At 42.2% G+C, this 26881-nt stretch overlaps 1 protein-coding gene and 2 long non-coding RNA genes across 3 annotated transcripts in view; 1 reads left to right on the top strand and 2 right to left on the bottom strand.

Annotated features, from left to right (window-relative positions):
- The window catches only part of PCSK2 (proprotein convertase subtilisin/kexin type 2), a 258591-nt gene that overhangs the window by 181763 nt on the left and 49947 nt on the right, over window positions 1-26881 (top strand). The window contains exon 7 of the mRNA XM_038571554.1: window positions 17342-17430. Within this exon, the coding sequence (XP_038427482.1) occupies window positions 17342-17430 (89 nt within the window). The remainder of the gene's footprint in view (window positions 1-17341; window positions 17431-26881) is intronic.
- On the bottom strand, window positions 2827-18583 carry LOC102156523. The gene is made up of 3 exons (XR_005377518.1): window positions 18444-18583; window positions 11014-11126; window positions 2827-4302 (listed from the first exon to the last, which is right to left on the bottom strand). It is a non-coding gene; the product is annotated as an uncharacterized LOC102156523 (long non-coding RNA).
- On the bottom strand, window positions 19308-20642 carry LOC111092048. Its single transcript, XR_005377517.1, has 2 exons — window positions 20494-20642; window positions 19308-19604 (listed from the first exon to the last, which is right to left on the bottom strand). It is a non-coding gene; the product is annotated as an uncharacterized LOC111092048 (long non-coding RNA).

The raw sequence follows: 26881 nt of genomic DNA, 5'->3' as shown, positions 1-26881 counted from the left end.
ATCACAACCTGAGCTGCAGGCAGCGCTAAACCGCTGCACCACCAGGGCTGCCCTCAACTAGGTTTTAAACCTAGTGCTTTCCTATTACTGATGTTCTTGGGTGAAGTTCATGAGAACATATGAACTTTAATTAATGGTATAACAATATGTGTACATCACTTTTACTTCCCATGGGAAACTCATATAGATAAATGTTGCCATTCTCTGTTTAGTGATAAAGAAATAGGCTCAGAGAAGTTGTGTGATTTCCTGGTCAAACAACTAGTATGTGTCAGAGCTAATGCTTGAACCCAAGCTTCAGAAATGTTTCTAAATACAAATTGTACCATTATTTTATAAGTATCATTTTTGTTATAAAAGACAGAAAGCATCATGGCCAGAGAGTGGCCAGGGAAGGTTTTAGTTGTATGACCAGAGTCTCTCTGGGGTACAGAAAGTACACATGGGTTGGGGCTTGGCAATTACAGAAAATACAGAAAAGAATAAAGAAGAAAAAACGATTAAATTTGCAACATTTTAAAATGATCATTGCTGGGGCACCTGGGTGGCTCAGTGGTTGAGCGTCTGCCTTTGGCTCAGGGTCCTGGGATGGAATCCCACATCAGGCTCACCGCAGGGAGCCCATTTCCCCTCAGCCTAGGTCTCTGCCTCTCTGTGTCTCTCATGAATAAATAAATTTTTTAAAATATTTTTTAAAAAGATCATTGCTGATATCCAATAGCACAGTTTACTCTTTATTGACTTCCACAGCTGCTTTAAAATTATCATGTAGTGTTTGAAAGTACGTGTAGGGGATAAGAATGTATCAAAAAGGTCTGAAAACTTCTGACATGAAGCTTCTCATACCTTCTGTGATTTAAAATCCTAGATCCTGGGATCCCTGGGTGGCGCAGTGGTTTAGCGCCTGCCTTTGGCCCGGGGCGTGATCCTGGAGACCCAGGATCGAATCCCATGTCGGGCTCCCGGTGCATGGAGCCTGCTTCTCCCTCTGCCTATGTCTCTGCCTCTCTCTCTCTCTGTGTGTGTGACTATCATAAATAAATAAAAATTAAAAAAAAATAAAAAATAAAATCCTAGATCCTGACGTAACTTAGCAAATAAACCATTTTCAGACACAGGGATGTGAAGTTACCAAATAGATATCACTAAGCCAGGGGTAAGACATAACTGGTAGTGGTGGTTTGGTACATTGTATGGAGAAGGACCAAGAGGAAGTGCCTGGCTTCAGCATGGCTGATTATCAATTGTCCACACAATAGCAGGGCAGTAAGCAATAGATGTGTCACTTGCCTTCTCTCTGCAGCTAGTAGGTACTAAATTAATCTTTGATGGATTGATTCAGGCACAAAAATATAACCAACACAATAGTTCCCACTTGCACCCTGCCACATCCCATTTCCTGAACTCAAACACAACCTCCCCAAGAAAGTCTTCCTGTGGAATATGCCGTAAGAATATTCTTTAAATACACAAATGAGAAAAAAAAAAAAAAAACAGAGATGACTTCTATTTTAAATATTTCCATCTGCAAACTTGTTCTTGAAAGTTTAATTTGAAACTGGCTAAAATCCTCTAACTAGGACTAATCAGGGCTTACTGCAATATAATTCTTCATTGTTAGTGGTGAATATTCCCAAGTGTCCAATTGCCTGAGATACAGTTGAGTCAGGCACATATGATTCTGGCCTGTTCCGAAGCCACAGACACAAGACACAGGACCCACTCTGACCTATAAATGGGGCTTTTCCCAATTATCAAGTCATGCTTGAAGATCCTCATCTGCCATGGTTTGTTTACAAAGACTGGATGGTACCAGTTCAAATCATGGTCTCTCAAACCATAATTACTATTGTCAACACTTATGGAAAGAAGGTGGCTCAAGGTTCAAGCCCATAGCACTAGGAGGATCTGTGGTCCAAAAGGTTGGGTCTGTCCTGGAGATAATTCCTTCTTGGCACAAGGAGAAGTTGAATATAGCACCTTCCCGTAAGTGTAGGATATGTTTATTAAAATTCCCTCTGGGTGAAATATTTGCCTAGTATTTTCTTCAGTATAATGTGCGGCTCAGGACAGGAGGAAGGAAAGGAGAATGAGTAGGGGAATATCGAAAGTAATATTATCATGGGTTAATAATTGTTAAAGCCTAGGATGAGTACATGAGATTTCACTTTACTTTTGTATATCTCTGATTTTTCCCACAGTAAGAAGTACATTTAAAAAGCATAGGGCATAATTTAGTTGGATATTTATGAAACTATCAGTGTTGGTGTGCAGGCTTCTGAGGAGCTTGCAAAATGTCCTATGAGTGGAGACAGATGCCCAAATCACCACAATGCTAAGCACAGCCAGTGCTAAAATAACACAAGGAAAGCTAACACCTATTGAGTGGTTGCTATGTTAAGGCACTGTTTTAAGTGCTTTGCATGTATCCATTCAATTAATTCTCATAATAACCCTTTGAAATAGCTATTATCAGGATTGTATCCATTTTGAAAATGGAGGTACAGAAAGGCTAAGTAACTTGTGTAAGGTCACACAGCTAATAAGTGGCAGAGACAGGATTTGACACCAGTGAGGGGGTCATTGCATGAATTGCCTCATAACAAAGATGCCTTGGAGAGCATGGAGAAATGAAAAAGTATCCCTGGCTGGAGAAGCTGAGAGAGGCTTCCCTGAAGAGATGGCATTTGGTCTAGGATTTGAATGAAGGGTAACTGCTGGAGTTAAGGGGTATATTTAGGTGAAGGAGAGGAGGCAGGAGGTGCAGACATGTTTAGGAGGTAGCCTGGACACCTGGTCTGGGAGTTAGACTCTAGGTCAGGGGCAGAATTCTAAGAAGGCTTCAAGGAAGAGGTGTGCATGAAAGGTTTATCCAGGTCACTAGGAGAAAGGAAGAGAGATTTTTGTGATTGGGTCAGAAACTGGACCCAAGGCATAGATGAGGACTTTTCTCCCATTGCACCCAAGGAACGTTGTTACCCGGAGGCTCTGCGAGTCTTGAGCCCAGCACCTGCCTTTGGCAGGAGCTGTGCTTACTGCCAATCCAGCATGAGCCTCTGGCCACCTGTGTTGCCTCCAAGGCATGCCAGTTTCTTCAGGTGTTCTCCTCTGGGCATGGGTAACAAATCCGACATTCATCTCTGCCCAGCAGACTGAAGACTCTTGAGAAATGCTAGTTTCAGCACACTCTGAAACTCCGGTAAAGGGCTGATGGATGTTGACCAGCAAAGAGCTTGCTGCTGTTGGTGGAATAACCACACTGGTGGCCTCACAGGCAGCTTAGAACTGGGCAGGAAAATGCAGTGGCTCTCCATCATGGGCTTCACATTGCTATGGGAAATAGAAAATAAAATGCCCTGCAAGGGGCACTCTCCAGCAAGCAAGGAAAGTGTTCTCCTGGTTGGGAAACCAACTTTAATAGCCGAGTGTCTCTTCTGGGCTCTCTTCATGCTTAAAAAATGAGCCTATCATCCCCTCAGTACTTCTTTGTTAACTTGTTTTCCTGCAAGTGCACTTTTTTTCAAGAACATATGCAAAACTCCCAGCCAAGGACTGTCTATGAAAGCAAACTTCATGCATATGCAGAACTGCTTTTAGGGGATATGTATATTAGAATTTCTTGCCTTGTGCTTAATTTGATTTTTTTAGGATTATTCCTTTTAAGCAGAGCAAGTGGGTTTATTCTACTGTGAACCATTTAATAATTATATGCAATATCTGAGCTCCAGGGATATATTTGAAACACAGTCGAGAAATTTGTAAAGGAAGTATACTTTCCTCCTAGCTTGCAATCAGAGAAATACAAACTTCCAAGCAAGACAATAATATATTAGTAGTGGTAACCTAATTTGCAAAAAAGTAGAAAATAATCCACATTTAGTGAACATCAATAATATGCAAAACAGATATAACCAATTTCCTGTGTAGTATCAGGATCTAGCATTACATGTTTTTCCTTGCTGGCATTCAATACATATTGATTGGCTGGTTGATGGATGGGTAGCATACCTTCTCAGCCATGCCAACATGTTGAGTGGCCTTGACACCTGTCCATTTTAGAGTAGCCTGCTTCTTCCAAGTTTTGCAGCCCACGCTTTGTCAATAATCTCCCAGCCTTGCTAGGTTTTAGGTCAATGTTTGGTGATGCATCGCAGATCTGTATTCCATTACTGTGCTGCTGTCCATAAAAATCCCTCTTGCATAGCATTTCTTTGACAAGCGTTCACCACTGAAATGTCATCCCTGCCATCGGCAGAATTTATGGAGCATCACAACGGTGTCGCACGCTTTCTCTCATAAGCCCTAAAGAGTAAGAGATTCTGGATTAGAGGCAATTCCTGACCACAAAGAGTTTACTATAAATCCAAGAAGGGAGAAACATTTATTGCTCAAGTAACCAAAATGGGGGTGAGGGGAGGAAGGAAGATAAACAGATGCCAAGAAACATGGATCTCTGCATGACCTCATTTGATTGATAGTATTAGTTAAACCTTCAAATAAGAAAGATTTTCAGTGGTTAACTTTTTTTCTTATTAAAAGTCATATTTCATCTTGAAGAACGCTATGTGACAGGCCAAAAAGGAACCTGTGAGAAAAACGGCCATTTCTGGTTGGATATTTGCACGTTGATGGAAACTGATACTTTACCCTGGTGACACCTAATGGTTTAGAAATAGACGAACATCTTTCCCTCCTGTCTTTATGAACTAATTCTGAAATCACCTCCTGGCTAATCAAATTCAAACTGTTTTCAAATACCTAATCTAACTTTTTCTTTCATGTGAGCTTTGAGACAACCTTCTAAGTCAATATTAGCTCAAATACTGCAGCTTGCAATCAACTGTCTCTCTACCCAAACTGGAGTACAGTGAAATCCAACATAGTTTAATTTTGTGAGCTGTTGTGAGCTATTGGTGAAATACCACACAGTTGCTTTTTAAAAAGATTTCTGGGGCAGCCCCGGTGGCGCAGCGGTTTAGCGCCTGCCTTCGGCCCAGGGTGTGATCCTGGAGACCTGGGGTTGAGTCCCACGTCAGGCTCCCTGCATGGAGCCTGCTTCTCCCTCTGTGTCTCTACCTCTCTCTCTTTCTCTCTCTCTCTCTCTCTCTCTCTCTCTGTGTCTCTATGAATAAATAAATTTAAAAAAATAAAAATAAATAAAAATAAATAAAAATAAAAAGATTTCTGGTCCCCTACCTGGATTAGACAAGTCTTTATTATTTAAATTTCTCCCCCTCAGCTAAAAGAAATAGACATAACACAGATGTAGGGATTATGGAGAGAATTATATAGACTGTAAAAGAAATCTCTGTAAATTGGTATAGTCATTTCTAGCTTGGAAACTAATGTTATGCATGCTATACGGGGGGGAGGGTTATGGGCCTCAGGTGGCAATAATTCTTTCCTTAAGGGAGAAAATACAGCAGATTATAATGGACAAATGTAGTGTTGGGTTGTTTGGAATAGATTAAGAGATCCCCGAATACTTTTCCCCATCTGTAAAATGGGCCTGAAACTCCATCTAGAAGGTTTGTATGAGGGACTAGAGACACACATACAGAGTACTTGGTTCAGAGCATGACACATGGTAGGCATTCCCTAAATGGTGGCAAATATAATTGTGAAATTCAATGAAGCGTTGTCTCAGGAGCTAAGACAAAGGTTCTAAGTTTATGCCAAACAAGTCAATGGATGACCTCACCCATCTTTCTCAGGCCATTCTATCTCTTATCTGAGCCTTTGACAGAAACTAGAAAGCAGTACTTCAAGGTTGAACTTTCTGGCCAAAGTCTGGTGCCTGTGTTTCTGCACTGTTGATTGAAAGAGCAGTTATTTCCGAAGATAGCTTAAATGCATGAAACAAGGTTGATCTGCTGGGAAGATTGAAGAGCCTAGCATCTGGTGTCAGAAAGATGGAAAGCGGGGATCCCTGGGTGGCGCAGCGGTTTGGCGCCTGCCTTTGGCCCGGGGCACGATCCTGGAGACCCGGGATCAAATCCCACGTCGGGCTCCCAGTGCATGGAGCCTGCTTCTCCCTCTGCCTGTGTCTCTGCCTCTCTCTCTCTCTCTCTCTGTGACTATCATAAATAAATAAAAGTTAAAAAAAATTTAAAAAAAAAAAAAAAAAAAAAAAAAAAGAAAGATGGAAAGCCTCTTCACTTCTCCAGAAAGTACTGGATGCTTACCAGAAGACTTGGAGTTTTCCCCAGAAGCAGCTGTACATGCTCACCTATGCAAACCTTTGGGCTTACCCCTGCAGATAGCACTGAACATGAGCCAGGAAACATAACTGATCTCTGCATTTCAGTTCTAATCTATCTAACATTAAAGTATCTTTCTTCGAAGACATGGCTGAAAAGACTGTAGCTAGCTTCTATAGAGCTCTGTTTGTGTAAGAATCTGTAGACCTAGGGAGACTGGAATCTAAAGCCTCATGTCCGTGAACCTGGCCAAGTTGCCCACTATCTTGCTGAATGAATCCACTTATCTTCACTATCTCTGTGAATCCAGAGCCCTAAAACACTATAGCCTTGTGGGATATAGAACTAAGGAGTCCATTAAAACAGCCATGGGATCAATAACTAGGAAAGGAGCTCAAAAGAAGAGAAAGAAAAGGAAAAAACCCCTCCAACTCAAAATTAGCCTACAAACTAACATTCCAAAATATCTAAAAAAAAAAAAAAATCAAACACAATTTAAAAATCAAGACATGAATTTATACCAGGTGAAATTAATTTTATGGAGAGTCTTTTTTTTTTTTAAGATTTTATTTACTCATGAAAGACACAGAGGAGAGAGAGATACAGAGACACAGGCAGAGGGAGAAGCAGGCTGCATGCAGGGAGCCTGATGTAGGACTTGATCCCGGGACTCTAGGATCATGCCCCTGGGCCAAATGCAGGCGCTAAACCACTGAGCCACCCAGGGATTCCCGGGAGTCTTTTTTTTTATTAGTTTCAGAGGTAGAATTTAGTGATTCATCAGTTGCATATAACATCCAGTGTTCATAACCTCAAGTGCACTCCTTAATGCCCATCATCCAATTATCCCTTCCTCCACAACTCCCCTCAAGCAAATGTTTGTTTCCTCGAGGTCAGCATCTTTTATGGTTTGAGAGCCTTGAAAAGGACATTAAAGTAAGTTATGTTTAGTTTGCTTAGAGGGGTAAGTGCATGGATAACATCCATTTAAAAAGAAAAATAAATGATAGGGAAACAGGCAAAACTCATGAATATAAGAAGGAACCAATTGCAATTGAGAAATGTAGACTTTGGAATGAAATCCCAAAGAATGTGATAAAAATCTAGCCTGGGTTCAGTTGAAGAGATAATTATTGAATTGAAGATAGCACTGTTTATTAAAAACCTACAGCAAACATTCTTCTTTTTTTGTGGGGGAAAAGTGTAATTGACATACAATGCCACATTAATTCCAGCAGTACAACATAGTGATTCATACATTAAGCTGTGCTCACCATGACAAGGGCAGTCACTATCCATTATAATGAAACATCATTACAATATTATTGACTATATTCCCCATGCTGCACCTTTCATAACCTTGATTTATCCATTCTATAAGTAATCCCCTTTTAATCCCCCTCTTAATCCCTTTCACCTTAATCCCTTTTCCCATCCCCTTCCCCTCTGGTAACCACCAGTTTACAAAACATTATTCTTAATGCTGAAACTTTGATGGCATTCTTTTTAATGCTGGGTGAAATAAGAATGCTGCCTATCATCTCTTTTATTTGATACTATGCCGCATCTCATAGCCAATGAAATAATTATAAATCTAAGAAAAGATACATGAGAATATCAAGGAGAAAATTATAAAATTTAGAAAAGACATAAAAGAAGTCCTGAATGAATGGAGTTGCCTCCTAAATTCATGGATGGGAAGATGGAAAAATATAAAGATATCAAGTTAATCTGTTAATTCAATACAATTTCAACTAAAGTCTCAGTACTATTTTTCCGTGAAACTAGACCAATGATCCCAAAATTGATATGGAATCACAAAGGGCCAAGAATACAATAAGACAAAGAAGGAGGAGGAAGAGAATGAGTATGAAGAAAAAATAAAAGAGAAGGTAAAGATGAACCACAATAGCAAGGTGAGGAAATTTTGCCTGCCAAATATCAAAACAGTATAAAACCATAATAATCATGAGAGAGAAGGATGAGCATAGGGAAAGAAAACGAAGACCGAAGAAACAGAATAGAAAACCCAGAAGTAGATTCCCATATAAAAGAATTTTAATAAATGACCAAGATGGCAATAAAAACAATAAAACAGGGATAATGTAAGGTTATTCAATAAATGGTGTTAGTTATTCATAGGGAGAAAATAGGTTTCTTTCTTTCTTTTTCTTTTTTTTTCTTTTTTTGAAAATAGGTTACCACCTCACACACTGAGCATAAATAAATTCTAGGAGAATTATGACCTAAATGTACATTCATCTTTTAGAATTAAAATTAAGAGAGCATCTTTATGATCCTGGGCTAAGGATGGATTTCTTAAACAAGACACTTAACCACAAGGAAAAGGATAAGATTGAGAAAACTAAGTTAAAATTAAACTTTGGTTCAAAATCACAATAAAGTTAAAAGACAAGCCACAGACTAGGAGATACATACAAGGTGTATAAGCAAAAAGAGTTAGTATCCAAAATATATAAAGAACAGCTACAAATCCATGAAAAAAGATAACTCAATAGAAAAAAAATGGACTAAGGTTATATGCAGTTAATTAACAGAACGCCTGAGCTTACTCATGTATGAAAAGATGCCCAACATTCCTAGCAATGAAGAAGTTGCAAAACAGGGGATTCCCTGGATGGCTCAGTGGTTTGGTGCCTGCCTTTGGCCCAGGGCATGGCCCTGGAGTCTCGGATCGAGTCCCGCGTCGGGCTCCCTACATGGAGCCTGCTTCTCCCTCTGCCTGTGTCTCTGCCCCTCTCTCTCTCTCTCTCTCTCTCTCTCTCTGAATGAATAAATAAATAAAATAAAAATCTTTAAAAAAAAAAAAAGAAGTTGCAAAATGAAACAATGAGATACATTTCACAGCATTTGGATCAGCACAAATGGTCAAGTTTGACAATATTAAAGTTGGCACTCTCCCACTCAGCAAGAGATAATATATATCCAAAAAGCCTGTTTTCACCCTTACATACACACCCCAGAGAAACTGTCACACATGTGCACAAAGTAATAATGTACAAAATGTTTCTTTTCAAATTATTTGTAATAGCAAGCAAATTGCAAACAACCTACATGCCAATCACTAGGAGTATGATGAGTAAACCACAGCATACTTATAAATGAACTACTGCACAACACCACATCACAGCACTAAAAATGAATGCACCAGAAGTTATGAATGAACCTCAGAAATTCAAGTGAAAAACACAAATTTAAAAGAGATTATATACTGTGAAACATTTATATAGAACTTGAAAACGAGCAAGTAGTGGCATATATGCTTATGTATATCTGATTATAAAGTAATTGTATTAAAAAAATGCACATACATTCCAAGCATCAGCTTAGTAGAGTGGTCGCTTCTGAGGAAGCAAAGAGAGATATGGCCTCAGGGAGGGCTTTGATTGTATTGGTAAAGAGTTATTCCCTTAAAATTTTTTTTCCCTTAAAAATTTTTATGCCAATATAAAATGCATGGAATGTACACTTGTTTAAAGATTCCTGTGGTCATGTGAATATGCAGGATGCCTAGACTAGTAATGCATAGAAATACACACTTTGCTTTGCTCAGGAAGGTGAGGATTAGGCCGGAGATCATAACTGTACTACATATTTGCCCTGCCATTTAGTTTTGTATGACCAGAGTCTCCATGACAATAAGGGTATATGTTCTTCATTCTACCTATCCTTTTCTTCCCTCAAGGGTTAATTTTCTTCAAGACATATGCTTTAAAGTTTAAAGCTATATGGTCTATAATAGAATGAAAGTAGGCACATGGTCAAAAGAGATTTAATTTACCCTCATGGGTAAAATGATGGTATCTTAAGAGGATATTATATCACCAAGTCTTCCTGACCCTATGCTCTAAATGTCTCTTGAATCAATTTCCTATATTCTCTGCACACTGCTGCTGCCCTAGTTTTCCCTCTTACCATCACAGCAATGGCTTTGTCTCCTGCTCTCCCTGAAAACCAACTACCATTTTGTTAATTATATTATGTGTGATAATGGCTTTGTGGTTATTTAGGATACTCTCATTCTTTTAGAGATATATAAGCAGTTTTGGGAAAAAAAATCTGTATTTTTCTTTAAGTTGATTTGCAAAAAAAGCTTAATCAAATATGGCATAGTATTATTTGTACATATATGCACAGAACTAAGGAATAAAAACAACCAGATGTCTATCAGTAGATGATCTATTCGATAAACTACAGTATACTCACAAAAAAAATCTAAAGTATGGGAAACATTTGGCTTTGAAAGAGTTGGGTGGTGGCCATATGAGATTCATCGTGTTATTCATTGAATTTGTTGGTATTTTTAAAATAATAATAATAATAATAATAATAAACTGAGCCAAAATAGAAATATCAAAATGTCAGCCAGGCCCAGTGCTGTTAACAGAAACTTTTCTACACACCAGCCAAAGAGTGTGCATTAAATCTGCCAATGCCCAAAGGCCCTCTCACCCACCAAACAACCCTGAGAACTAGGGACAGAATAAGAGATCAAACAAGACAGACTTTTTTTTCTATTCTTCAAGGCTGGTCTTGTCCGATGTTCATCACCCCCACATCCTTGTTGTCACCCAAACATCTCTTTGGTATTGATGGCACCCTTCAAATTCACTTATTTCACTTACTATTTGAATTTCTTCTTCTAGAGACAATCTCGAGCAGCTACTAACATGAACCATTCAATAAGAATAAAATTAAAGTGCGCTAGTTCAGGTTATGCCAGCAGCTGTAACAAATACTTCCCCAAATCTTAGTGGCTTAACACAATAAAACTAATTTATCATTTGCCTACCAGCTCCTCCGTGTATTCCTCGTGGAATGGCTCCCCTCCAAGGGGTGATCCAGGGATGTGGGCATCTTCCATCTGTAATACTCGTTTCTAGAGTTACCATGCTTGTCCACAAGCTGCAAGAGGGGAAAGAGCACAGATAAGCAGTCATGAGCAGTTTTTATGCCCTGAAGCAGCATACATCCCATGTGCCCACATTGCATTAGCATCATTCAGTCACATGGCTGCATGCCAGTGCAAGAGAGCCTGAGAAAAGGAGCTAACCTGGATCCCAGGAAGAAGAGAAAATGAGCTTGGTGATCAGTTAGCATTTTCTGCCACCAACAAAAATCATGTTGCAAAGTAACAGACAATGTTGTACCAGAAAACTTGGAGTAATGGTACTAATAAATGAGTGAGCTAAAAACCAGTGAAAACTGGTTAAGTTACTTTTTGTAGTAGTCAGGGTCCTCCAGAGAAATAGAACCAGTAGGATATGTATACAGAAAGAGATTTATTATAGAGAATTGGCTCATGCAATGATGGAGGCTGGCAAGTCCAAAATCTGTAGGGTGGGTTGGCAAGCTGGAGACCCAGGACAGCCAGTGTTCCAGGTCAAGTCCAAAGGCAGTCTGCTGAAGAATTCTCTCTTTGCCAGGAAGGCCACTCTTTTTGTTCTGTTTAGGCCTTCAACTGATTGGATGAGGCCCACCCATATTATAGGGGACAATCTGCTTTACTCAAAGTCAACCAATCTTCTCCAAAACACTGACACAGAAACACCCAGAATAATGTTTGACCAAATATCTGAGCACCCCTTGGCCCTGCCAAGTTGACACATAAAATTGACCATCATGCTTGTTATCTGCAGCTTTCTGTTAGCCAGGAATAGATGATAGTCAAGGGGCATGGGTAAGAGCAGGGGTTTGGAAGCAGCAGCCTTGAGTCCGATTTCTGGTTCTGCCTCCTGAGTGAAAAGTGGCCCCTTATCCATATGCCTCAGACTCCTCTCCTTTATAAAGGGGGCACTGATAGTTCATATGAGGAGTAAATATAAAAACGTGTGTACCTCTCTCAGCACAGTGCCCAGCCTGTGGTAGGTATAAATAAATGAGAGTTGTTGCATTTGCCTACAGTCAGTATATCCTATAGTTTGCCTTGAATGGAGTACATATAGTACATGCTTTTGGCTAGAATGGGCCAGAGGGATGACCGAATCACTCTAGTGAAAGGCCAACAAAGTCAAAAGAAGGGGCGTGCCTGGACTGTCTCTCTGGAGATCTCCAGGGTCGAGGCAGTGCCTCAGGTGCTTACTTAGACACCTCCATGGCCACTGCAGCTGACTGAGGAAGCCCCAGTACAATCATCATCATAGTCCAGATTTGAAGCCCAGTCCCGCATGAGTTAACCATGGATTGTCCCTCTTGCCTTGTTTGTCCACTGTATGTATGAGTTACCCATTACCAAATAATGTCACATAACAAATCATCCCAAAATTTAGTATCTTAAAACAGTATGCACTGAGTATTGCTCACAGATCTGTAGGCCAATTGGGCAGTTGTGCTGATCTGGACCTGGCTCAGGTTGGGACTGGGCTCACCCATGCATCCGTGGTCAGTTGGCAAACTGGCTAGGGACTGACTGGTTTAGGATGACCTCTCTCACATGTCTGGAGGGCAGTGGGCTGCCAGCCAGGGTACCAGGGGTAATGGGCTGCTTGGCTTTCACCATTCAATAAACTTGCCTAGGCTTGTCCACATGGCACCTAGGCAGGATGTCAAGAGAGGAGAAGCTGCAAGTCCTCTGGAGGGGTAAGCTCCTCATTTCCACCACCTTCTTTTGGCCACAGCACATCACATGTCCAGCCAGATTCAAGAGAGGAGAGAAATGTACTTCACCTCTTCATGGAAGGAGCAAGAAAATCACATTGCCAAGGACATGGCCCCGGGAGGGTCAGGGGTTGGGGCCATTTTGGCAATGCAACACGTCTGTGACTCCTGCCGCTTGCTTCCCTCCCACTGACCTTAGTTAAAAGGAGGCTGGTTGAGCAACTGACATTTGTTCCTCACCCCCTATAGCTCTACATCTGACAGTCTTAGGTTTTATTCTAGAGGCAGGAGAGAGCTATTGAACATTTTTTTAAAAGATTTTATTTATTCAGGAGAGACAGAGAGAGAGAGAGAGAGAGAGAGAGGCAGAGGGAGAAGCAGGCTCCATGCAGGGAGCCTGACTCGGAACTCAATCCTGGATTCCGGGATCATGACCTGAGCCAAAGGCAAACGCTTAACAACTGAGCCACCCAGGCACCGCACTACTGAATATTCTTAAGAAAGCAAGGAGGCCAAATGAAAATGGATTTGGAAAAAGAGTTTCCTGACATTCAAGGAGCAGGCACATTTGTCTGAAACAGTCAGGAAGGTAGGAGAGAGGGAAAGGTATTCGAGGCTATGAAAACAGAGCCTATGAAGGCCCAGGGGTGTGTGTGGAAAGACCTGGTATCCTGAACAATGATGGGGTAGCCACTCATTGTTTATAATTAATCAGTGTTGCCTTAGCAATAAAATGTTTCTTCCCACATGTTACTCTGGATAGCCCACAACATTTGCCTTCCCAATTAAAGGCCAAAATTCAGAAGCATTCAGCACCTTTAATTTGCCCAAGCCAGTTGACTCGCATGCATCCTCTGGCCTTTGGTGAGCAGTTTGCAAGCATTGCTGGGAGTGTAGTGGGGTAGTTCAGTAACTGAGTGTTGGTCTCAGATCTGGCCCAGCCACCTTCTCACTGTGCGCCTTTGGGCCAGCACCTCCTGAGATTCAACTCTGACATCTGTAAAATGGGGCGGTACCTTCTCATAACCCTCCTGAGAGGATGAAAGGGGGTGAGGCGAGAAAGGCATTGAGCTTACTATCTGGTGGTGCAGAACTGCCAAGGATGTGGCAGATAGATATTCATTTTCCCATCTCCTTTATCACCTAGACCAGGGCTCCACTTGTCATGCAGCCTCCATCAGTACATCCGTGTTCTTCTCAGGTGCTGGCCAAAGTATTGACTCTCCCAGGCCAGGCTTACTTGCATATTTCAGGTCTTGGAGAGATTTTGACAGGGCAGATTATTAAATAATAAGGAAATTAGTGCTCAGCCAAATTAGACAGGGCATTGATTTTTTAAATCTTTTATTTAAATATTTATTTGTTCAGCATGAACCAGACAGCATGCAAGCCAGCCAAATTTAATCAATATCCATTAAAGTTCCATTTTAAAATATATGCATACATACATGTAGAGTAAATGTGTATTTTACATCTGCTACGTACTTTATGTAAGTATATATTTAAATATATAGTATATGGATTATATAGAATGTATAAGTATATATTACCTATAACTTTATAAGTACATAACTATACACTGAAATAAGTACATCAGAAGTATATCTATGAATCAAGATAAATATATAAAGCGTATATATTTCATTATATGTACATACACACACATACATAAATACACCTACACACGTGTGTGTGCTTCTGTGCTGTTTTTCAGAACTTATTTGGCCCTTCCTTCAGCATCTGGAATAAGGCAGGCTGTGAAAGCCAGATCCATGGTAGACTCTCCCATCAAGTTAAGCCATAACTGAGCACCTTCTCAAAAATCTCGAATGTAATCCATAGAAAACTTAAAGACAAGTAGATAGAAAACTTTATTTTCACAGATATTTTACTATAAGGGCCGTCTCTGCAGTAACCATGAGGTTTACTTGGACCCAATGTATACATTTGTCCAAAGGGGATTTGGAGCCCATGAGATATATAGCTTTTTTAGAGGCAGGATTTACTTCTGCTCATATCAAAGGAAAAAATAATAATATTTCTTTTCTCCCCTCCCCCATCCTTGGGTGTGGATTTTTTTAAGAGCCCGTGCGATCAATTGCTTTGGTTGCCCCAAGAGGAGGTTGCAAAGAGTACACTAGACAGTGATGCAGAAGTTTAATCTCCTAGGGCCATACAGCCAATAAGCCCCTCCACCCTACGTTTCCTTATGTATGCCATAGTTGGAATAGCGGTGGAAAAGTCAACCCTCACCACCCATCTCTTCGGCAGGCTGTGCTGACACTATTCCCGCACGCTGAGTAATGTGATCCATTATCCTTTAGATAATGCTTCCTGGACTGTTAGAATAGACTTTTGGGGATTGGGGCCAGTTGTTTCAAATGACTTGTACCATCAGAACCTCCCATATCGTGAATGCTGTTTAGGGTTAAAGCACAGCATTCTGATTGACTCAGAGTTTATACTTGTTTCAGTTCTCTACTGTGACTTAACAAACTACCCCAAAACATAGAGCCCTAAGAAAGAACAAACATTTGGGCACAGACTGTAAGCTGGGTAGGGACAGCCTGTCTCTCTCCACCTGCCACTTACTGGAGTGATCTAGGTAGGTCAGGAGGAGGATGGTTCACCCCTCACATGTCGAGGAGCCTCACTGGAGATGGAAATTCCAGTCTCTCTCTCCCCACATGGTCTTGTCCATTTGAGGTTACCCCAAACTCTCCTACGTGCCCAGTAGAGGCGAGCAGAGCTGCCTGCTCTCTTAAGAAATGATACAATAATCTTTCCACTGCATTCTATGGGTCAAAGCAAGTCACCAAGCCAGCTCAATTCAAGAAGAGAGGAAATGTGCACAGGAAGGATAGAAGTGTTTAGAATCCTTTGGTTGAAGGCAGGAGAGAGCAAACAAAAGGGAGAAAATTAATGGTGTCTGTTGCAGATAACAGTCTAGAAGTCTTGCTCAGAATCCTAAGGCTGGGAAAACCTTGGAAAGATTATTGAATAAATGCCCAGGGTTCTTAATCTGGTCAGCCTCAAAAGTTCTTTGAACCCCTTGAAACTGCATGCAAAATGTTGCCAGTGTATGTTTTCTTATTCCTGGGGGAAGGGAGGAATCCACAGCATCCCATATGCCCTTGAAAGAGGCTATATTCCAAAAAAGGTAAGTAACCATTATTCCAGAACTGAAAGGCAGCATTGCATGCCTGTGTAGAGAACCAGGCTTGAAAATAATCAGTAGCTCACAATTCTAGTGCTTAAAAAAAAAAAAAATTCAGAAGTGCTCTAACCAGCACAAACCTGTCATAACGTACTCGGTTTTCACTGGAAACCTCTAAGTGTATTTTCTGCAGGAGATACTAAAAACTTTAAAAATCAAACTTCAAGGGTGAAAATGCTCTGAGAAGCTTCTTTATTGTAGAAACAAGTCAAGGTGAAGACGACAGCTAGGAGAGGCTGAAGAAAGGAGATACACAGGAAGTGTGTGTGGGCCTTGCGCTTGAGGTCGTTCTGGAATGTTGGTGAGGTCCAGAGTCAATTGCCAAGAAAGAACTCTTGAGAGGTCTTTGGTGCAAAAATGGGATTTTATTTATTTATTTTAAAAATATATTTTATTTATTTATTCATGAGAGACACACAGAGAGAGGCAGAGACATAGGCAGAGGGAGAAGCAGGGTCCCTGTGGGGAGCCCGATGCGGGACTCCATCGGAAGACCCCTAGATCAAGACGTGAAATGAAGGCAGACGCTCAACCACTGAGCCACCCAGATGCCCCGCAAAATGGGATTTTATTAAAGCTTGGAGACAGGACCCGTGGGCAGAAAAGTGCTGGATTACAAGCCTGAGAACTGACTGATTATAAATTTGGGAGTTGGGGAGATTTTCAAAAGGACTTTCACATGCAAAAGAGGACCTAAAAGGTACTGGAAGTCTTGCCACCGTCAAGCTCAAGTTGTTTTTCCCTCTAGCAAAACATTAACTTTAAGATAGTTGGGAGTTTCCTGGAGGGAGGTTATACTCTGCCTGCCTCAAGTACCGGTCAGTGGGCTGCAGGTTGTAGGACATTTAGTTTTACCTGCATTTCCTTTTGCCTTTGTTTTTCACCGCACTGTGGAGGGAAGGGTGATATTAGGGCTCCAGGAAATCCAATCTAGGGGTCTCTGGGAGTTAGGCTACCGATAAGAACGCTTTTTCATGTAAATCACTAAGCCTTTTGTAAACTGAGGGAGACTCAGGTCCTGCCGACTGGGATTTCCCAGAGTTAACCATTTGATTTTTTCTTCTTTTAGCTTCTGGGCAGCCTGGAGTGCGTGAGGAAGGTCGCACACATCCCACCTGGGAGGGGGGGTGGGTTGCGGAGTGTCAGCTTGTGCTTTGCCCTCAGCTTGCCTTCTGCTCCCCCCTCGTGCCCACTGGGGCTAGCTAGATCAGTGAGAAGAACCAAACTGCTTCCAGTTGACACAATTTAAGGAACCTCCGTGAAAGTCCTGACGCCCTGTCAAACTTGCGTTTGTTTTTCTCCGCAGCCACGGGACCCGATGTGCAGGGGAGGTTTCTGCCGCAGCCAACAACAATATCTGTGGGGTCGGAGTGGCATACAACTCCAAGGTCGCAGGTAAGCTGTCCCTGCCAAACAGCAGGTGCCGTGCGCCAGGAGGCCTGACACTCTGGTCTCCAGCCTGGCAGGGGCCTGGCAAAAATTCCCGCTGGAGCAGCAGAGCTGGGACTAGTAGATTTAGCACGAGGGGGAAAAAATCTATCTGGCAAGATCAAACAGATTTTTTTTTAAATTCGAGAGTGATATAAATACAGAAAACTGCATAGGTCAGGAGCTCAGTGAATTTTCACAAACTGGCCACATCCATGTAAACCATCAAGAAACACAAAAAACGTTACCAGCACCCCAAAGCCTTCCCCACGTCCAGTTAATGCCCATATACACCAGAATAAGCACGGTCCTGATTTCCAACAACAAATAGTGGTAATTACCAGCTTTTAAATTTTAATATGAATGGAATTGTGCTGACTGTACCCTTTTGTGTTATTATCAGTAACGTTTTAATGAGACTCAAATAAAGATTATAGAATATAAAAAGATGTGTACAAATTATTGTAAACATAATTCAGAACTCTTTAAAAAAAAAGGTTTTTTTTTCTTTTTTCTTTTTTTACACTGTGCATCTCCTCTCTAAGGAAATTTATTCTACCTAAAACCTTTGTATGAAGTTCCACAGGAAGGATATTTAACAATTTCACCTTTACCCGGAGCTTTAGAAATGAGGGTGGCAGATAACTAGAAATTTAGAAACCAACATCCCCCTCTCCAAAAAAGAGCGGGAGAGAGAATGAGAGGGGTTCCTAAGCTGTCAACAACATGCTGAAGAGTGGAGTGGCTCCTGGCACAGTCCAAGTTTTGCATTAAATTGGATCTTAATTTATTCAAAGCTGAGTCACTCAAACTTGTTTTTCTTTTTTTACAACTGTCTTGATATTTTTTCCCTAGCAATTTAATGGAACCATAAACACACTTTGTGCTGACACTTGCATTTCTAGGACCTAAATAAAGCTAGAGCCACCTATACAAACCTACCCCCAACCTCTTTCAACACTTTTCGCTGGGAGGCTTACCTCAGCTCAGTGCCGAATTTCACAAAAGAACACATCTGGAGAGTCTGCAATGCAAATAGGAGAAGCGTTGCCCTTTGGGTTTCTGCTCTCTTTACTTTGTGTGCATTTAAAATGCTGGCATTAAAGTGTCAGAAGCCATTATGAGCTCCGGGGAAAGAATAACTCCCAGTTAATAATTTATAATCCAGGCTCGGACCTTGGGTGGTATCTGAGGTGAGGTAGCTTTTCCATTCACAGGGTAAATTGGAAGCAAATGAAATTTCATTTTTTTTAAGATTTTATTTATTTATTCACGATAGACCTAGAGAGAGAGAGAGACAGAGGCAGAGACCCAGGCAGAGGGAGAAGCAGGCTCCATGCCAGGAGCCTGACGTGGGACTTGATCCCGGGGCCCCAGGATCATGCCCCGGGCCAAAGGCAAGCACCAAACCTCTGAGCCACCCAGGGATCCGCAAATGAAATTTCAAACCTGGATTTCCCATTCACAGTGATTGTCTTCAAAATAATTTGGATCTCAAAGTATAGTTTCAAAATGCCTTTGGAGCTGGAAGTAACTGGGTTTCTTTTTAACAAGGGATTTTTTTTGCGGGGGGAGGGGGGGATGTGGGGGGTGGCGGTGTACAAGGGATTCTTAGAACTACTGCCTTGCAAAATTGAGTTAGGCTCAGCTCAAGGCATTAGGAGGGTTTACTGGTTTACTTTCTCCATCTGCCTTCTATCTTTTTCTTTATTGTTGCACTTTGAAAACATCTGAGCAGCTCATCAAATGTACCTAACTTTCCTGTTCTTTTCATTTGAACTCCCTAAAACAGAACCGTGAGACAAGGATTTGAGTGTGTTAAGCTAAGAAATGAGAGAGCCAGATTATTTTGCCAGCAAAATGGGTTTATTCAGGACAACAGAGAATTATAATTCAGGACATTGCAAGCTGACAAAACCACAGGCAAGTCCCACAAAGCTGAGGAATGTTCTTTTGGAGGAAGTTGAGAGGCCTTGCTTTGAAGGAAAGTCCAGTGGAGAAAAGCGGGAGCTCAGGGTGATGGTGTTTCTCCTTGGCTGGTCTGCAGAGGTAGTGGATTTCTTGCGGGAGATGCGAAGTCCATCTTCTCCAGCTGGGGCCAGAAATTATTGATCCTTTCCTGTTGACGACGCTACTGAGATCTGTAAGGGACAGGTCTTCCTGTAACTGCTAGTGAGTGATGGGGCTCCCCCTTCTGGACTCCCGATTCCATTTTAGTGAAGTTTCCCTTCATAATTTTGACGGGAGCAAGGAGTTTCTTTGGGAGGGAAAGAGGAAGAAAGACGGCGAAGGGAGGGAAGCCAGCAAAGGTGTGCAGAGGAGCTGGTTGCTCGCGTGCACAGGCTGGGCTCGGAGGGACCGTGGGGACACCCCTCAGGTGACGACGCTGGGGCGTGGATCCGCCAACCCCATCCCCCATCCTGGACCTCAGCACCCCGTCCAGCCTGGCGCTCACCGGGCTGGAGCAGAAATCCCAGGCGCACGGAGGGCGCACCCCAGGCAAAGGCACCCGCACAGGGCAGCGGGGCCAGGCAGGTGCGGCCCAAGAACTCGGCCTCACCTGCGGACTGACTCCCAGTCCCAGAGGCAAGTGGGTGCGGCCCGGTCACTCAAAGGCGTGACCTGGCGGGAGCCCGGGTCTCGCCGCAGCGCCCTGGGGTTCCCGAAACTGCCCAGCGCCGCTGGGAGGCCTGCCCCGCCCCACGAAGCCTCCGCGCGCAGGAGCCCCCTTCGCCGCCGCCGCAGCCCGCTGTGCGCCCCCGTGGGCCCCGCTGGGGCGCCCGCAGAGGAGTGGTGCCCGCCGTCCTGCGCCCGCAGCGTGGTGCCCGCAGAGGAGTGATGCCCGCAGCGTGGTGCCCGCAGCGTGATGCCCTCAGCGCGGTGCCCCCCCCCCCCCCGTCCTGCGCCCGCTGGCTCGTCCCGCGACCCCCGGGCCTCCCCGGAGCAGCGCAAGGAGTTCCCCGGGAGGAAGCTCTAGACTGTCAACCGGGAGTTACAAGGAAAGCGGAATTTCAGCCTCGTGGATCTTACACTTTGAAGGGAAAGGGTTTGTTCCTTCCGGCTGCAATCCCAAAAGTTGTCTGGTTTTTAGGACTAAAGGAGCCGCGCGCTCCCAGAGAACGTCCTTTGGCGGTGTCTGCGCTGGGGTGTCTCGGGCGCCACCTGGTGGCCGGGGGAGATCATTGCTGATCCCTGGTGTTCGGTTACAGGTCGAGGCGCCAGAGCTCTCCCTGCATCCCGGGCCTCTCTTCAGCCTGTCCTCAAAAAGGGACTGAGGGAAGGTGCTGTGGAATTTTAGTCCAGGAATAGGAAAGTGGAGAGAAGATGATTAAATGAATCCTATGAAGGGAGAGAAGGAAAGTGTCCTACAGCATCTCTTCATCTGCCTGTTAGCCTGTTGGGTTTCTCTTTGATTCGTAAACTTTGCTCATTTTTCCACTAGGCTTCCTTTCTCTTTCTGACTTGCACACCTTCTTGGTATGTCCTAGATCTTGGCTCCTGGTCAGTTACAAACGGCGCAAATACCTTCCCCCCAAACTTTCACATGAGGCCATTAGTCCACCTGGATTCCGCCTATGCGTGTTGTCGTGCTGGTTGGGGACCCAGTTTTATTTTTCTCCAAAGGTGAACCAGTGTCCCTGATAGCATCTGTTCAGTCATCCATCCTGTTCCTTCCATTTGTGGTGCCACCTTCCTCGTATAGTAAGTTCCTGTACATACGTGGTTAGTCCCTGGGTAAATATAATTTAGATAAAACTGCCTAGTAAGTATAAATTAGGAAGCTGTAGCCACACTTCTACCGCTGGGCCTTTGAATCTGCTCTTCCCTCTACCCAGAATACCTTCCCATAGGCTTTACCTGGCCACTGTCTTGAGCCTGTACTTCTCTGGTTCCCCACTGCTTCCTACAACATCACCTCCCAGACTAGCTTCCTCATCCTCGCTTGATAAGGCGTGTGCAGTTTTCTCTTCCCAGCACTAACTGGGAAGACATGACCTGTCAGTTATTGCCCATATTCTTGCGCATGTTGATTTGATCAATATCTTTCTCCTCAGGCAGATGAGTCTCCATGAGGACAGGGGCCATGTCTGTTTTCTCTGACCTCAGCACCTAGAACACCTCAGCACCTAGATCTGGTGCACAGCAGATGCTTGAAGCCTATTTGCTGAGTGCCAGAAAGCAAGGAAGGAATCAAGACAAGGAAGGGTCAGTGATCAGCAAGAGATTAATCATTAAATGAGAGAACGGATGGATGAATGGGGTTGTGAGATTAAGGGCATAAGGATTATAGGACCCAAAGCTGATAGAATTACTGTCAGGAAGCAAAAGCATGTTCTCCTGGCACCATCCCACCTTTGCTACTCTATCTCAATCAAATTAGTTCCAAGGAGACCTGGGCCTTCTCACACCCTCTTACCACTTCCCTCCTTTCCAGTGGCACCATGGTGATGTCCTAAGTTCCAGCACCAACAGGAGAGCTGCCCTAGGGCCCATCAGTAAGGAGAAATAAGGGACTCCTTTGCCCCTACACCCTTGGCTGCTCCAGGCTACCGAGCACTACGACCATGCATCCACCATGTATCTTTCAGGTGTTGTTTGTCTACATAAATAGAGTGTGTAAATCTCCAGGGGCACATCTTTTCCACTTATTCATCAGAATCTTAAAATCTTTGGCCCCAAAGATCCTTTATTTTTTTAAATTTAAACTCAGTTAATTAACATATAATGTATTAGTAGTTTCAGAGGTAGAGTTCAGAGATTCATTAATCTTGTATAACACCCAGTGCTCATTATATTGCATACCCTCCTTAATGTCCATCATCCAATTACCCTGTCCCCTCAATTCCCTTCCCTCTAGCAACCCTCAGTTTATTTCACATGAGTAAGAGTCTCTTATAGTTTGTCTCCCTCTCTGATTTTGTCTTGTTTTATTTTTCCTTCCCTTCTCATGATCTTCTGTTTTGTTTCTTAAATTCCACATATGATTGAGATCATATGATAATTGTCTTTCTCTGATTGACTTATTTCACTTAGCATGATACCCTCTAGTTCCATCCACATCGCTGCAAATGGCAAAATTTCATTCTTTTTGATGGCTGAGTAATATCCCATTGTGTATATACACCACATCTTCTTTATCCATTTATCTATCAATGGACATCTGGGCTCTTTCCATAGTTTGACTATTGTGGACATGGCTGCTATAAACATTGGGGTGCAGGTGCCTCTTTGGATCACCATGTTTGTATCCTTTGGGTAAATACTGGGTAGTGCAATTGCTGGGTTATAGGGTAGCTCTATTTTCAACCCCACAGATCTGTTAGCCCAAATACCCACTGATACTTGCGTAAGGATAGCAACAAAATACTATTAATAATAATAATAGTAAATAACACATACTCTTCCAGTGTGTCAAGCACAATGCAAAACTCTTTACTCAACCCTTTATGCAATCTTACCATGCACTTATATATATATATATATATATATATATATATATTATATAAACAACATATATATTATATATTAGCGTCCCTCTTTTTTTTTTTTTTTTAGATTTTATTTATTTATTCATGAGACACAGAGAGAGAGAGAGAGGCAGAGACACAGGCAGAGGGAGAAGGAGGCTCCATGCAGGGAGCCCAATGCGGGACTGGATCCCGGGTCCCCAGGATCAGGCCCTGGGCTGAAGGCGGCGCTAAACCGCTGAGCCACCCGGGCTGCCCATTGGCGTCCCTCTTTTACAGAGAACAAAAGTTGAGTCCCCATAGCTTGTAAGCTGTAGAATAATTTTGCAGCCAGCACAACCTGGGCCAGAAATTCTACCCTTAGTCCCCACCCTAAAATGCTTGAACAACTTCTCTTTTCCTCCCCTTCTGCTATAACCTGGATCCAACCTGGAGCTGCATACTTCCAGTGATGAGGAACTCACTCCCTTCCAACATTGTTCCACCTTTTGAGATTTGTGACTTTGAGAAATTTCCTCCTTAAAACGAGGTCTCTCTTTGATTCCTGTTGCCCGTTTTCATGTATATGATTGTTACTACCTCTTCTCGATAATACATGCCAGGGAAATCTTAGTGCTGTCTTGAAGCTTTAATAACTTCAAAAATACATACATTTGAAGGTTCAATTATTTCCATTTCCTCATCCACTTACTTTTATGAATTTTGAAGAAAGAGATGCATTTTAGGTTTTTGACTTTGAAAATGCCTTTATTCGGAAACTATTTAAGAAAATAACCTAATTCTTTACTTCTTTTTGATTTTTATTTTTTTTTATTTTTTTTTTGAATTTTTTTTTTTATTTTAATTTATTTTTTTATTGGTGTTCAATTTACTAACATACAGAATAACACCCAGTGCCCGTCACCCATTCACTCCCACCCCCCGCCCTCCTCCCCTTCTACCACCCCTAGTTCGTTTCCCAGAGTTAGCAGTCTTTATGTTCTGTCTCCCTTTCTGATATTTCCCACACATTTCTTCTCCCTTCCCTTATTTTCCCTTTCACTATTATTTATATTCCCCAAATGAATGAGAACATATAATGTTTGTCCTTCTCTGACTGACTTACTTCACTCAGCATAATACCCTCCAGTTCCATCCACGTTGAAGCAAATGGTGGGTATTTGTCATTTCTAATAGCTGAGTAATATTCCATTGTATACATAAACCACATCTTCTTTATCCATTCATCTTTCGTTGGACACCGAGGCTCCTTCCACAGTTTGGCTATCGTGGCCATTGCTGCTAGAAACATCGGGGTGCAGGTGTCCCGGCGTTTCATTGCATTTGTATCTTTGGGGTAAATCCCCAACAGTGCAATTGCTGGGTCGTAGGGCAGGTCTATTTTTAACTGTTTGAGGAACCTCCACACAGTTTTCCAGAGTGGCTGCACCAGTTCACATTCCCACCAACAGTGTAAGAGGGTTCCCTTTTCTCCGCATCCTCTCCAACATTTGTTGTTTCCTGCCTTGTTAATTTTCCCCATTCTCACTGGTGTGAGGTGGTATCTCATTGTAGTTTTCATTTGTATTTCCCTGATGGCAAGTGATGCAGAGCATTTTCTCATATGCATGTTGGCCATGTCTATGTCTTCCTCTGTGAGATTTCTGTTCATGTCTTTTGCCCATTTCATGATTGGATTGTTTGTTTCTTTGGTGTTGAGTTTAATAAGTTCTTTATAGATCTTGGAAACTAGCCCTTTATCTGATATGTCATTTGCAAATATCTTCTCCCATTCTGTAGGTTGTCTTTGAGTTTTGTTGACTGTATCCTTTGCTGTGCAAAAGCTTCTTATCTTGATGAAGTCCCAACAGTTCATTTTTGCTTTTGTTTCTTTTGCCTTCGTGGATGTATCTTGCAAGAAGTTACTATGGCCGAGTTCAAAAAGGGTGTTGCCTGTGTTCTTCTCTAGGATTTTGATGGAATCTTGTCTCACATTTAGATCTTTCATCCATTTTGAGTTTATCTTTGTGTATGGTGAAAGAGAGTGGTCTAGTTTCATTCTTCTGCATGTGGATGTCCAATTTTCCCAGCACCATTTATTGAAGAGACTGTCTTTCTTCCAATGGATAGTCTTTCCTCCTTTATCGAATATTAGTTGCCCATAAAGTTCAGGGTCCACTTCTGGATTCTCTATTCTGTTCCACTGATCTATGTGTCTGTTTTTGTGCCAGTACCACACTGTCTTGATGACCACAGCTTTGTAGTACAACCTGAAATCTGGCATTGTGATGCCCCCAGATATGGTTTTCTTTTTTAAAATTCCCCTGGCTATTCGGGGTCTTTTCTGATTCCACACAAATCTTAAAATAATTTGTTCTAACTCTCTGAAGAAAGTCCATGGTATTTTGATAGGGATTGCATTAAACGTGTATATTGCCCTGGGTAACATTGACATTTTCACAATATTAATTCTGCCAATCCATGAGCATGGAATATTTTTCCATCTCTTTGTGTCTTCCTCAATTTCTTTCAGAAGTGTTCTATAGTTTTGAGGGTATAGATCCTTTACATCTTTGGTGAGGTTTATTCCTAGGTATCTTATGCTTTTGGGTGCAATTGTAAATGGGATTGACTCCTTAATTTCTCTTTCTTCAGTCTCATTGTTAGTGTATAGAAATGCCACTGACTTCTGGGCATTGATTTTGTATCCTGCCACGCTACCGAATTGCTGTATGAGTTCTAGCAATCTTGGGGTGGAGACTTTTGGGTTTTCTATGTACAGTATCATGTCATCGGCGAAGAGGGAGAGTTTGACTTCTTCTTTGCCAATTTGAATGCCTTTAATGTCTTTTTGTTGTCTGATTGCTGAGGCTAGGACTTCCAGTACTATGTTGAATAGCAGTGGTGAGAGTGGACATCCCTGTCTTGTTCCTGATCTTAGGGGAAAGGCTCCCAGTGCTTCCCCATTGAGAATGATATTTGCTGTGGGCTTTTCGTAGATGGCTTTTAAGATGTCGAGGAATGTTCCCTCTATCCCTACACTCTGAAGAGTTTTGATCAGGAATGGATGCTGTATTTTGTCAAATGCTTTCTCTGCATCCAATGAGAGGATCATATGGTTCTTGGTTTTTCTCTTGCTGATATGATGAATCACATTGATTGTTTTACGGGTGTTGAACCAGCCTTGTGTCCCAGGGATAAATCCTACTTGGTCATGGTGAATAATTTTCTTAATGTACTGTTGGATCCTATTGGCCAGTATCTTGTTGAGAATTTTTGCATCCATGTTCATCAGGGATATTGGTCTGTAATTCTCCTTTTTGGCGGGGTCTTTGTCTGGCTTTGGAATTAAGGTGATGCTGGCTTCATAGAACGAATTTGGAAGTACTCCATCTCTTTCTATCTTTCCAAACAGCTTTAGGAGAATAGGTATGATTTCTTCTTTAAACGTTTGATAAAATTCTCCTGGGAAGCCATCTGGCCCTGGACTCTTGTGTCTTGGGAGGTTTTTGATGACTGCTTCAATTTCCTCCCTGGTTATTGGCCTGTTCAGGTTTTCTATTTCTTCCTGTTCCAGTTTTGGTAGTTTGTGGCTTTCCAGGAATGCGTCCATTTCTTCTAGATTGCCTAATTTATTGGCGTATAGCTGTTCATAATATGTTTTTAAAATCGTTTGTATTTCCTTGGTGTTGGTAGTGATCTCTCCTTTCTCATTCATGATTTTATTAATTTGAGTCTTCTCTCTCTTCTTTTTAATAAGGCTGGCTAATGGTTTATCTATCTTATTAATTCTTTCAAAGAACCAACTCCTGGTTCTGTTGATCTGTTCCACAGTTCTTCTGGTCTCGATTTCGTTGAGTTCTGCTCGAATCTTTATTAACTCCCTTCTTCTCTTGGGTGTAGGATCTATTTGCTGTTTTTTCTCTAGCTCCTTTATGTGTAAGGTTAGCTTTTGTATTTGAGTTCTTTCC

This window comes from Canis lupus, chromosome 24, assembly GCF_011100685.1.
Source record: "Canis lupus familiaris isolate Mischka breed German Shepherd chromosome 24, alternate assembly UU_Cfam_GSD_1.0, whole genome shotgun sequence".
Classification (NCBI taxonomy): Eukaryota; Metazoa; Chordata; class Mammalia; order Carnivora; family Canidae; genus Canis; species Canis lupus.
Note: the sequence above shows the minus strand (reverse complement) of the source record. Positions and strands in the feature narration are given on the sequence as shown.